General features: G+C 28.0%; 4 protein-coding genes across 6 annotated transcripts; 2 read left to right on the top strand and 2 right to left on the bottom strand.

Moving 5' to 3' along the window:
* Positions 1-88: 88 nt before the first annotated feature.
* LOC131664202 (myotubularin-related protein 6) lies at positions 89-3,693 on the bottom strand. The gene is made up of 13 exons (XM_058935106.1): positions 3,375-3,693; positions 3,138-3,251; positions 2,903-3,065; positions 2,662-2,819; positions 2,459-2,587; positions 2,246-2,380; positions 2,046-2,178; positions 1,753-1,979; positions 1,417-1,667; positions 1,204-1,344; positions 1,018-1,144; positions 697-957; positions 89-611 (listed from the first exon to the last, which is right to left on the bottom strand). The coding sequence occupies exons 1-13, from the start codon at positions 3,405-3,407 to the stop codon at positions 465-467; spliced, it is 2,019 nt and encodes a 672-aa protein (XP_058791089.1). The 5' UTR covers positions 3,408-3,693; the 3' UTR covers positions 89-464.
* Positions 3,694-4,078: 385 nt separating this feature from the next.
* On the top strand, positions 4,079-6,446 carry LOC131664203 (zinc finger protein 670-like). 3 transcript variants are annotated; one of them, XM_058935108.1, is made up of 3 exons: positions 4,079-4,520; positions 4,607-4,837; positions 4,915-6,446. In XM_058935108.1, the coding sequence occupies exons 2-3, from the start codon at positions 4,607-4,609 to the stop codon at positions 5,803-5,805; spliced, it is 1,122 nt and encodes a 373-aa protein (XP_058791091.1). In that variant the 5' UTR covers positions 4,079-4,520; the 3' UTR covers positions 5,806-6,446. The 3 variants fall into 3 exon arrangements, with proteins under 3 accessions (XP_058791091.1, XP_058791092.1, XP_058791090.1); XM_058935109.1 differs by having other exon boundaries at positions 4,079-4,524; XM_058935107.1 differs by having other exon boundaries at positions 4,079-4,533; positions 4,915-6,445.
* A 188-nt stretch (positions 6,447-6,634) lies between these two features.
* Positions 6,635-8,773, bottom strand: LOC131664313 (transmembrane protein 165). Its single transcript, XM_058935293.1, has 6 exons — positions 8,516-8,773; positions 8,230-8,431; positions 7,977-8,152; positions 7,727-7,909; positions 7,544-7,649; positions 6,635-7,461 (listed from the first exon to the last, which is right to left on the bottom strand). The coding sequence occupies exons 1-6, from the start codon at positions 8,633-8,635 to the stop codon at positions 7,385-7,387; spliced, it is 864 nt and encodes a 287-aa protein (XP_058791276.1). The 5' UTR covers positions 8,636-8,773; the 3' UTR covers positions 6,635-7,384.
* A 106-nt stretch (positions 8,774-8,879) lies between these two features.
* Positions 8,880-9,583, top strand: LOC131664315 (uncharacterized). The gene is made up of 2 exons (XM_058935296.1): positions 8,880-9,071; positions 9,198-9,583. Exons 1-2 carry the CDS (start codon positions 9,046-9,048, stop codon positions 9,454-9,456), a joined length of 285 nt encoding a protein of 94 aa, XP_058791279.1. The 5' UTR covers positions 8,880-9,045; the 3' UTR covers positions 9,457-9,583.
* The last annotated feature ends 291 nt before the right edge of the window (positions 9,584-9,874 follow it).

Genomic DNA, 9,874 nt, shown 5'->3' with positions numbered 1-9,874 from the left:
ATCAATAAAAATATGCATATATATATATATATATAATCTAGAAGTAAAACGTCGATAATTTATAACAAAAGTATCATTTTTATTATAATTATGTACAATTAATATTTTGACTTTATAAATCAATAAGATTGCTTATCTACTTCAAGCATACATCCTAATTGTTATATCTAAAATTGCTAGAAATAATGTAGATATAGAAATGCTAAAATTGGAATATTTGCAATTCCAGATTGGATCTCACTAAAACAATAAATAATTAATTTAACTTTATGACGTTAATTGATCGGTACATAGAAATTGTTTACATTCATAAAAAAATTTCTTACAAGTTAAAATATTATGATATAAACTTTGACTTTAATATAAGTGCAGTAATATTTTTTCACATAGAATGAATAAATTTACTAAGACATTTCATTGACACAGAAACCATTAAATACGTAATAAATAAAATACTTTAGTTCTCAAGGTGTTATAGGTGTTGCTGTAGTCGATTTTTGAGAACAAAATTTGCAAGTGGGTACTGTTCGCTGAGCTGAATATCCCGCAAGTATGCTATTTATTCCCATGCATCGATGACATACTATATTTCCACAAGACCAACAGTGATACTGTAACAAAGATGAAATTATACGCTTTTGTCTAAAAATACATTTTTCTTGATATTCATTTAATGGGCCAATTAAAATTTTGTACCTTTTTGTTAAAAGCATCGAAAGTTGTTCCACATTTACATTCGTTCATGTTTCTAGATAATTTCCATTCTAATGAAATAACTTTTATTTCATTGATCAATTGCTCTATATCAGATTTATTTTTTTCATCTTCCGTATTATTTGCAAAATCGTTTAATTTGTCTTTAAAACTCTTTTTCAAATTTTCGTAATCTAGTTTTAACTTGCTAGGTGATATATCTATGTTGTTTAAAGAATTGAACTGCCCGATTGAATTGACTCTCTAGTACACAAGATTCTACATTAACCCTTTTATTTTTGAATAATAAAACTGACAATTTACCTTAGTAAGAAATTTAACATGGTCTTCCATAGCACTAATGTGATTATTCAGTGTTAACAAAAAGTCTTCACAAGACTCTCGAGGGTGAACACCGTTTTCAAATCTAAAATAAAGGCCTCTCCATAAACTATAAAGAAAATTCTTATTATTTTCAATAAATAGTTTTTTATGTGTTAACGATCTTACATAATATTTTGTGGGAACAGCTTTGGTTTCAAAATGCGACTAGTTTCTCCCTTACACTGACTACTTGAGTAAAAAGGGTTTATAAATTCATTTATGCGTTGAGCTACATGACCCCATAAAGAATAAGTTCTTTCTGAAAGTCTAAATAAAATGATTATTTGAAACTTTCTAAGTATTATTGATCTATAAAAAAACAATTCATATCTAACTCACTTCAAAGCCTGTCTGTCTTTTTCACAGTTCCCTATAAAAGTTCCATATTGGCAGCTGTGGATGTGATCATGTAAAGTGATCAGATATTGCTCATTAAATTGAAACATGTATGGGAACTGTTGAAGAAGTTGGTAAGTTGCATCAATAAACTGAGTAAATATAGGTGCAAGTTCTTTAGTATCTGTAATAATGAAACCGCAGCGATCGTTAAACTTGTGACCAAAAGCAAGCCAATCTTTTTCAATTAATACCTTAAAAAATAAAAATAAAATACATAAACAGACTCATACATGTTATATAAAGAATTTAATGAAATGCGTGACGTTGCGTACTTACTTGAAAACCATGAATAGTTCTATAAAATGGATCTAACATTAAAGCAGCTAAAGAGCAAACTTGAGCTGTTCTATCCCATCCATCACTGCAATGTACAACTACGCTGATACCGTTAATTATATTTCGCGCTATAAACCATGATGTTTCCAATATAACACGAATGTGTTTTAGCCATCCGCTACTTTCAAGTGCACTTAGAAATGCACTCATAGAAGTACTCTTTTGTACTGAAACGGAAAATTATTTTTTAACCAAAAATTTTTTTTAACAAAATTGCATGAAAATTTACTTACATTCTATTAATTTAGATAAACTTGATCTCATGACATGAATATTTTCAATTCCAAAAAATTGAAATTTGATGTTGTCATAAAAATTCTCGTTTTCATATCCTTTCCCTGCAGCACGATTTGCCATAGCATTGATCTGAAATATTCATTTTGTTAATTCATCAGTTTTTTAAGACTTTTTAATATAGTTATATTAAACTTGCTCTAGGTCTTGTATCAACTATATATAGATATTTTGAATTAGGATTTGTGCAGAGCAAATTGTAAAGCATCTGCTCATCTTTTAGACAACGTGCATTAAATCCAGATAATGGCTGACTACACCGACAAATAGATGCCTATAATTTGAACTTTTTAATAATGGTAGAAACTCATTAATATAAATCTTGAATTATATAACCATAAATTATATTTACCTTGCTATTATTATGTAAATAAGTTAATACTGGTAGTCTTCCTTTACTACGAAACTTGGCACTACCCATTAATACAATATTGCTACACGAACTGGGAACATACAGATATTTAGGGTATGTTTCACACAGCTACAAAACAAATATTTATTATATTTAGGTTGAACAAACATATCTAATTATCCTAAGCATTCAATCTATCTTACTTCATAATTAACATTAAGATATGATAATGACCACTCTTCGTTTGGAACACCCTGTCTTTGAAACTCATCTTGGATGCTGAGAAAGTTCCAACCAACTTCTTGCAATAATCCTTCATTATTACCTTTGTAATCAAAGCAATATAAATCTTCAGTTTTTGCTGTAAAAAGGATATAATTTCTTATAATAACTAAAAAATAACTAATTTATTTACATGCACTATAATTTTCATATAGCAATTACTTGGGGATGATAATTTTAATAATGTTAAGTAAACTTCATGACAATCTCGTTCTTTTGGAATAACAAATGTAACAACAAAAAAATTTTTGCATTTGATATGCAGTGGAGAACCACTTGTCAGTAGAGGTAATTTTTCTACATTTGCAACATGAGTATTTAAGACCTGCAATACATTAAATTACAGAAATTAACTTTTCTGAGATATTTTTTAAACAATATGTTGCATGAATTTTACCCAAATTTTTTTCTTTCCATTCAATTCCATAAAAATAAAATGTGTTTCCGTTAAGAAAAATGTTCCCAAAGTATGCTTGACTCCATACTTATCAAGCATCAAAACATTTTCAACCTAAAATGAGGTGTACTCGAAATTTAAGTTAAATATTATCAATGTATTTCGTAAATTAATGTTTGATTGTAACAAATTTAATAATAGTTTAGCCATGAATCTTTGCATATGTAGAGTACAAACCTTTTGAATTTTAATTGCATCAGATACATTCATTATTGATGAATAAACTAGATGAATACTTCTTTGTAATATCTTATTTATGTTTTTCTTATTAAGTTGAATAAAACTTTAAGCTGCAGAAGGCACTTAAATTAATCTAACACTCTAACCAAGTACAAAAATTAATATATTTGATGAGAATAAAACTAAAATTAGAACTAAGCTAAAGATAATTCATGTACACATAAGTTATAAAATCACAGATAGAATAATGAATAAAATGTTTGAAAATTATTTACACATTTTTTTTTAGAGGAAACATTTCACGTCACGGAGGACATCCTCCCACCCAAATTCAGGAGGTCTATTTGATCAATCGAGTTGGCCACTATTGCCACCATTTTTCAAAGATTACTTTTAATATTTTGAACATTTTTTGTTTATGAATAAAAAATACATTAATCTATGTACCGACAATTCTATTAACAATTTAATGCAAAATTTTTTTATTTTATACTCATTAAAACCACAACCCAATTTATTTAAAAAACTACATTTAATTTTCTTCTCGATATATATATATATATATATATATATATATATATATATATATAGTGTTTCTCATAATCATTCTGTTCTGTTTCTGACGTGACACCACTTGGTGGCGTTGGACATCACCGGCGCATACAGTCAAGAACTTCTTATACGTGAGCGGTGGTGAGACTAAGCAAGCAGTGACCCAAGGTATCAACTATAAGTGTTTGTTTATATGGAGTACACCACACAAAGAAGAATATACCATTTGGTTACATTTGTGATATAATAAACTCATTATCTAACTGTTTCGTTTCGTACTACACCATCTCGAGTATAATAATGAATAAGATTTGACTAGTGCAATGAATATTCAAAAAAGTTAATAAATGCATTATATATACCTAACCTTGAGGTTTTTATCACGCAGCTGCTGCTCAACAAGTAATATAGGGAAATATTCGCAAGGAAACATTACGATTACCATAATTACACTTTTAGCATTGCAAATTTCGTCCACACGAAAATGTTCAAACATTTTAGTTAATTTTGAATGTTTCATTTACATTAAATAATATATATCATTCCATAGAATAGTTGGGAAGTTTAAAAATAAAGAAACATAATTCCACAGTAGGTAGCTAAGGTATAATTGATAAAAGTATAATATGTTAAATTTTTCTTTATTCTCATAAAAAAATAATTCCAATCTATTTCAGATGTTCAGCTCCATACAAGTAAAGCAAGAGTATAACAGTATAGATGATAAAAATCATGAAAGTATGGTTACTGAGCATGGTGATGTCGATTCTAGTGTTTTTGAAAATCAAAATGTTCAGTATACATATCACCATTTACCACATTTTTGGGATCAAGCATTTCAAATTCAAGGAAGTCAATATGCAAAGGATTTTTCTCATAAAAGTGAAGAAGATATGCCACAAATGAATGTAAGTAGTAAACATTTATTATAAATAATAACACAATGTAATTAAGGTATAATCTAACAGATATTATTTTATGACAGACTCCTTTACCTGTAAATTATAATTATTTGAGCCATATGCAGCAACAACAACATATAATTCAACATTCACATCAAAGTCCCTTTGTGATTGATCAACCTAGTAATCAATTAATGCATCAATCAGATCATTCAAATGTTAAGAGTGCTAATGTAAACATTACAGTTTCACCATCTATTTCTGATAATAATTCTTTGGTTAATTCTGCATTCATTGGGACTCACTCTAATAATTCTGAGAGACCATCAAAGTCCACAGATAGTATAATTCCTGGAAGGAAAGTAAAATGTAAATGTGAAATTTGTTTCAAAGAGTTTGGCCATAAAAGTAATCTTTTTATTCATATGAGGACTCACAATGGTGAACGACCATATAAATGCAAAGAATGTAGTAAGTGTTTTACACATAGTGGTAATTTAGCCATTCACATGAGGACGCATTCTGGTGAACGTCCATATGCTTGCCAAGTGTGTGGTAAAATGTTCAGTCACAGTGGAAATTTATCTACTCACTTGCGTACTCACTCTGGTGTTAAACCTTATAAATGTAGCGTTTGCTATAAAGAATTTCGTCACAGTGGTAATCTTTCTATACATGAAAGAATTCATTCAGGAATCAAACCATTCCAATGTTCTGTTTGTGGTAAAGAATTTTATCATAGTGGGAATTTAACTACTCACATGAAAAAACATCGTATCATTGATTCTCCTGATCAATGTGAAAGTAATATTCTTCCTGAATTAAACACAGCTTATGTCAGCAATGATGTCAATTCAACTAATAAAACTAATAGGATTCAAGATTCAAATTCAATTGATATAAATAGTACATCGCAAAATTTTAGCAAAGTCGAAATATTAGAGCAGCCAAATAAAGAATTATTGGCAAGCTAATGGTGTAATCTTATCTCTTTAACTTGTTCATTTGTTAAAATTTCCAATATTGGTTAGTACATGCATTCCTTGATAAGAATTTGCTAGGACTATGTTATTTCAACAAAAAAATATTTTAATGAAATTTTTTACTCATAAGACAAGTTTTTTTATTAACCAAAGAAATATTGATTATAATACGTCAATTATTACTAACGTATTTTATATTAATTTCTAGTTTATAAAATACTTTTTGTATTTACACTAATTATGCCAATTACTTATCTGAAAAGTATATAATTTTATAATAAACAGTGGTGGTTTATCAAAAATCAATTCTATTCAAATATATGAATAGTTAGGAGTTTTGTACTCTTGTATTGTGATATTTATGAATTTAAGTCACAATCAAATCCATGAAGTAATACACAATAATTCATGTAAAAAATGTATAATAATTTATACTCTTCAGCATTTTAACATTTTAGATGTCAACCACTTGAACCTTTGTATGATCAATGTCATTCATTATAAATATAAAATACAATTCTTTTTATATGCATATTTCATAGTATACCTATTACTATTATTAAGATTATTACTCTTACTATAATTTACTGTTAAAATTATGTTCTATATGTTAATGTGATGTCTTAAATATATAATGAATTTACAAAGTCAAATATAAACTTACAAAAAATAGTCTGCAGTAATTAAATTTATTTGTTTTTTCCCTTTTTTATATAAAATATATTCATCATTGACATATTCATTTTGATTACAAAATTGTCAACAAACATTTCATTAAAATGTCTTAAAAGTAAAATATATGTTAAAATACAACTGGCATGACTATTTATTTAGAAGTATTTAGTATATATACTTGCATTTCTTACATTCACTTCTTTCAATGATAGCAAATAAAATATTGGTTAAAAAAATATTTCCTCTTTATTTTTTAAGTTTTATAGTTTACGAGACTGTAACACATTATACAATACTTTCTATCACAATTTAAATCTTTGTAAAAAAAAGAATAGAATATATTAAAACTATAAGATACAAAATATATTTTACAGAAAAATTAACAAAATTTGCCGTATCAATGTACATATTATGATTCTTCCATTGTATATTAATGATAGAGAAATATTTTGTTCTAATTAAGAAAGGGTTAAATCAATCTAATATCAATTGATCAAACAATTGTGTCAATTGAGCTAATCGAATTGAACTAAATCATTTTATGGTTTAGAATGAAATCATCTACAAATAATACACAATATTGATCATCAATGTTGTACTCTGCATCCTAATGCTAAAATAGATTAGTATTACAATCAGTTTCAACATCATTTCAAACTACTATATAAAAAAGAAAAATCTAAAGCCTTTTTTCAATAGGATTTGAATTTCTTAATAACATTTTTTCTCAAAAATACCTCTTTTAAGTAACTAGTAAAAATAAAGTAGTGTGTTAATTTTAACTACTTGAGTAATTGGAAACTTCCATAATACCATAGAAATGAGTAGCTCTATGCAATAATCAACAGCAAACTTTAGCATAAGGAGACAGACAATTTGAAATAGCTTACTTAAACTACATAGCTTCAGTAGACTTTATAAATAAAGCTGTTAATGCAAAAATTAAAAATACTACTCCTCCTATGAGTGTCACTGAAAAGTAAAAAAAACATCAATATTGGTTTACTCTGTGTGATTATCAATAGTTTTTGAAAATTTTTCAAATGTATCTAACCTGTTCTCACTGATATTTTTTGAGCTATCATACGACCACCAAGGACAGCTAAACCAGTGCAAAATGCATGTCCAAGCACAGCACCAATAACAACACCATAAACATCCTACAAAGTAATTATCAAATTTCATTATTTACTTTCTTTCATAAATAAATATTTTAAATTGTATTTTGATATTTTACTTCACGAGCTGCAAGAATTATAGTTGTAAGCTGAGATCGATCACCCCATTCAGCTAGAAATGTAAGAGAAAAAGCTTGCAAAAATATCCGGGAAAGCATCATCAAAGCAGTAGTTCTTTTAGTTTTCCTAATAACACCAGTTTCTGGATCTTGAAGCAGGGTTGCATTATTTTCTTTTTCCAACTAACAAATTTTTTTTTAATTACAGAAAGAATTAGACATGCATTCACAATAATTATAAGCATTTTACTTCATCTTCTCGCTTTCTGAGATCAGTCTGTACTTCTTCTAATTCTTCTTGTCCCTCATTTGATGACATATAATAGCCATCTCTTAACATTTTCAAACCAAATAAGGCAAATAAGGCAGTAGAAATATAATATGTATATGCTCGAGGAATAATAGTAGCAGCATAGCCAAATATCACTGTACATTGATTATCATTAGTGATTCAAATAGTAATATATTCAAATAGTAATATACATATGATATAATATACATACCTGATAAAACAGTCATGACTGCCAGAGCACCTATAGCACCAGCAAATACCGTTAATCTAGGATATCTCATTGCCATTATAGCAGCAATGAAAAATGTCTTATCTCCTAACTCAGAAACAATAATCACAGAAAGCGAGGCAAGAAATGCATGTAGAAATCCTAGATTTTCCAATGATGTTACTGGTGTACTAGGTGAACTTTTCTGTAAATAGTTTGAAGAGTTATCAAACAGCAGTATCATATGACTTTTACTATAATTATAGAATATTAATTTTCAATAACTTACATCTGATGCTATGGAAGATTGTAATCTTTCTATATCAGATGGCATTTTTTCTCCATAAACAAAGGTAAATACATAAGGAAAAAAGAATAGTAATAAACACAGATTATTTTTAATAGTCATTTTCACTAAATTAATTATTTGTTGTTCACTGGAAGACTAAACTAAACAATTTGCAACTAAAAATTACTTGAAACGCATCCACGAGACGATAATTAATACTATATACGTGTACATATATCCATACGATTCACCTAAAAGAATTTATACATCTATAAAAAATGTGAGGTTAAGTAGCATTTGGTCTCGTTCGATTTGTGGTAAGCGGCAATCATAGACTTATTATATAGTCTACATGACGGCAATCATACGTCAGATCAGTCAGGAATTATATACAGGCACTTTGATTGAATTGCATCTTGCCTGTTTATGTGTCGACATTTACATTTTATAATTATTGTAATAATTTTCTCTTCTTGGACGGTTTTTGAAGCACTGTCCTGCAGTAAACATAAACAAATATATAAAACAGCATGGAAAAATTTCAACAAATTGATTGGTAAGAATACAGTGTAAATAACCATTTACCAATATTTTTATTGTTGACAATACCCTATCATAACCTCTTTTAATAAAGGATGAACTAGGAAATGTTCTATAACATTTATTTTTGAAAATATTGCAGGTCAACAAATGTAGAAGATATTGTGGATGAAAAGTTTTTAAACGAAGAGCGTTTACGACATGAAAGTCCAATGTACAAAATAATGAATGGTAATTTTCAGGACCCTTTTCAACATCTTAGGCGATTTATACATGACAATCAAATTTCAAAATCCTCAATGAAGCAGCAGCCTAAGAAATTCACAAATAAATTACGCTTGAGTGTTACAGCTGCTGGAGCTGTGAAGAAACGAGGAAGACCAAAAAAAAATGACAATTAATTTTTTTCAATCATATTTCAAGTAGTTTTTCTAATAATCGTATAGTAGTGTGAGATATAACATTGTAAGGTAGATTTTTTACAAATAAAAATTATTCTTTTCTTTTATAATAAATCTGACGTTATTATTTTATAACACCGAATTATTCATAATACACGCGATTCACAGGTTAATGTATAAATCTAAATAAGACAGTATTAAGCATTTGTAATCAATTAATAAATTTTGCAACGGTTTCAAATAACAAGTAAAACGAAATGGTTTTCATTTGTATCATACTTTAATTAAAAGTCTGCGTCATAGTTACAAATCCAAATTCTAGCAAAACAGCTGAAATACATGCACGCAGCAGCACCCACACGTACATTCGCGGCATATTGTGACGTCATATCTCGAGATGCAGTGTAGCATTGCGTGT

Source organism: Phymastichus coffea, unplaced genomic scaffold (assembly GCF_024137745.1).
Source record: "Phymastichus coffea isolate CEN01 unplaced genomic scaffold, Cenicafe_Pcof_1.1 PCOF00043, whole genome shotgun sequence".
Classification (NCBI taxonomy): domain Eukaryota; kingdom Metazoa; phylum Arthropoda; class Insecta; order Hymenoptera; family Eulophidae; genus Phymastichus; species Phymastichus coffea.
This window is presented reverse-complemented; position numbering and strand designations above follow the sequence as displayed.

Excerpts from the sequence above, each read along its gene's own strand:
- LOC131664202 (XM_058935106.1), bottom strand. The coding sequence starts at position 3,407 with ATGAATGTATCTGATGCAATTAAAATTCAAAAG. Across the intron at positions 1,345-1,416 it reads AAAGACAGACAGGCTTTGAA|ACTTTCAGAAAGAACTTATT; the intron begins GTGAGTTAGATA and ends CATTTTATTTAG. Across the intron at positions 612-696 it reads TCGATGCTTTTAACAAAAAG|TATCACTGTTGGTCTTGTGG; the intron begins GTACAAAATTTT and ends TCTTTGTTACAG.
- LOC131664203 (XM_058935108.1), top strand. The coding sequence starts at position 4,607 with ATGTTCAGCTCCATACAAGTAAAGCAAGAGTATAACAGTATAGATGAT. Across the intron at positions 4,838-4,914 it reads AAGATATGCCACAAATGAAT|ACTCCTTTACCTGTAAATTA; the intron begins GTAAGTAGTAAA and ends ATTTTATGACAG.
- LOC131664313 (XM_058935293.1), bottom strand. The coding sequence starts at position 8,635 with ATGACTATTAAAAATAATCTGTGTTTATTACTATTCTTTTTTCCTTAT. Across the intron at positions 8,432-8,515 it reads AATCTTCCATAGCATCAGAT|AAAAGTTCACCTAGTACACC; the intron begins GTAAGTTATTGA and ends AACTATTTACAG. Across the intron at positions 7,462-7,543 it reads AAAAATATCAGTGAGAACAG|TGACACTCATAGGAGGAGTA; the intron begins GTTAGATACATT and ends TTTACTTTTCAG.
- LOC131664315 (XM_058935296.1), top strand. The coding sequence starts at position 9,046 with ATGGAAAAATTTCAACAAATTGATTG. Across the intron at positions 9,072-9,197 it reads AAATTTCAACAAATTGATTG|GTCAACAAATGTAGAAGATA; the intron begins GTAAGAATACAG and ends AAAATATTGCAG.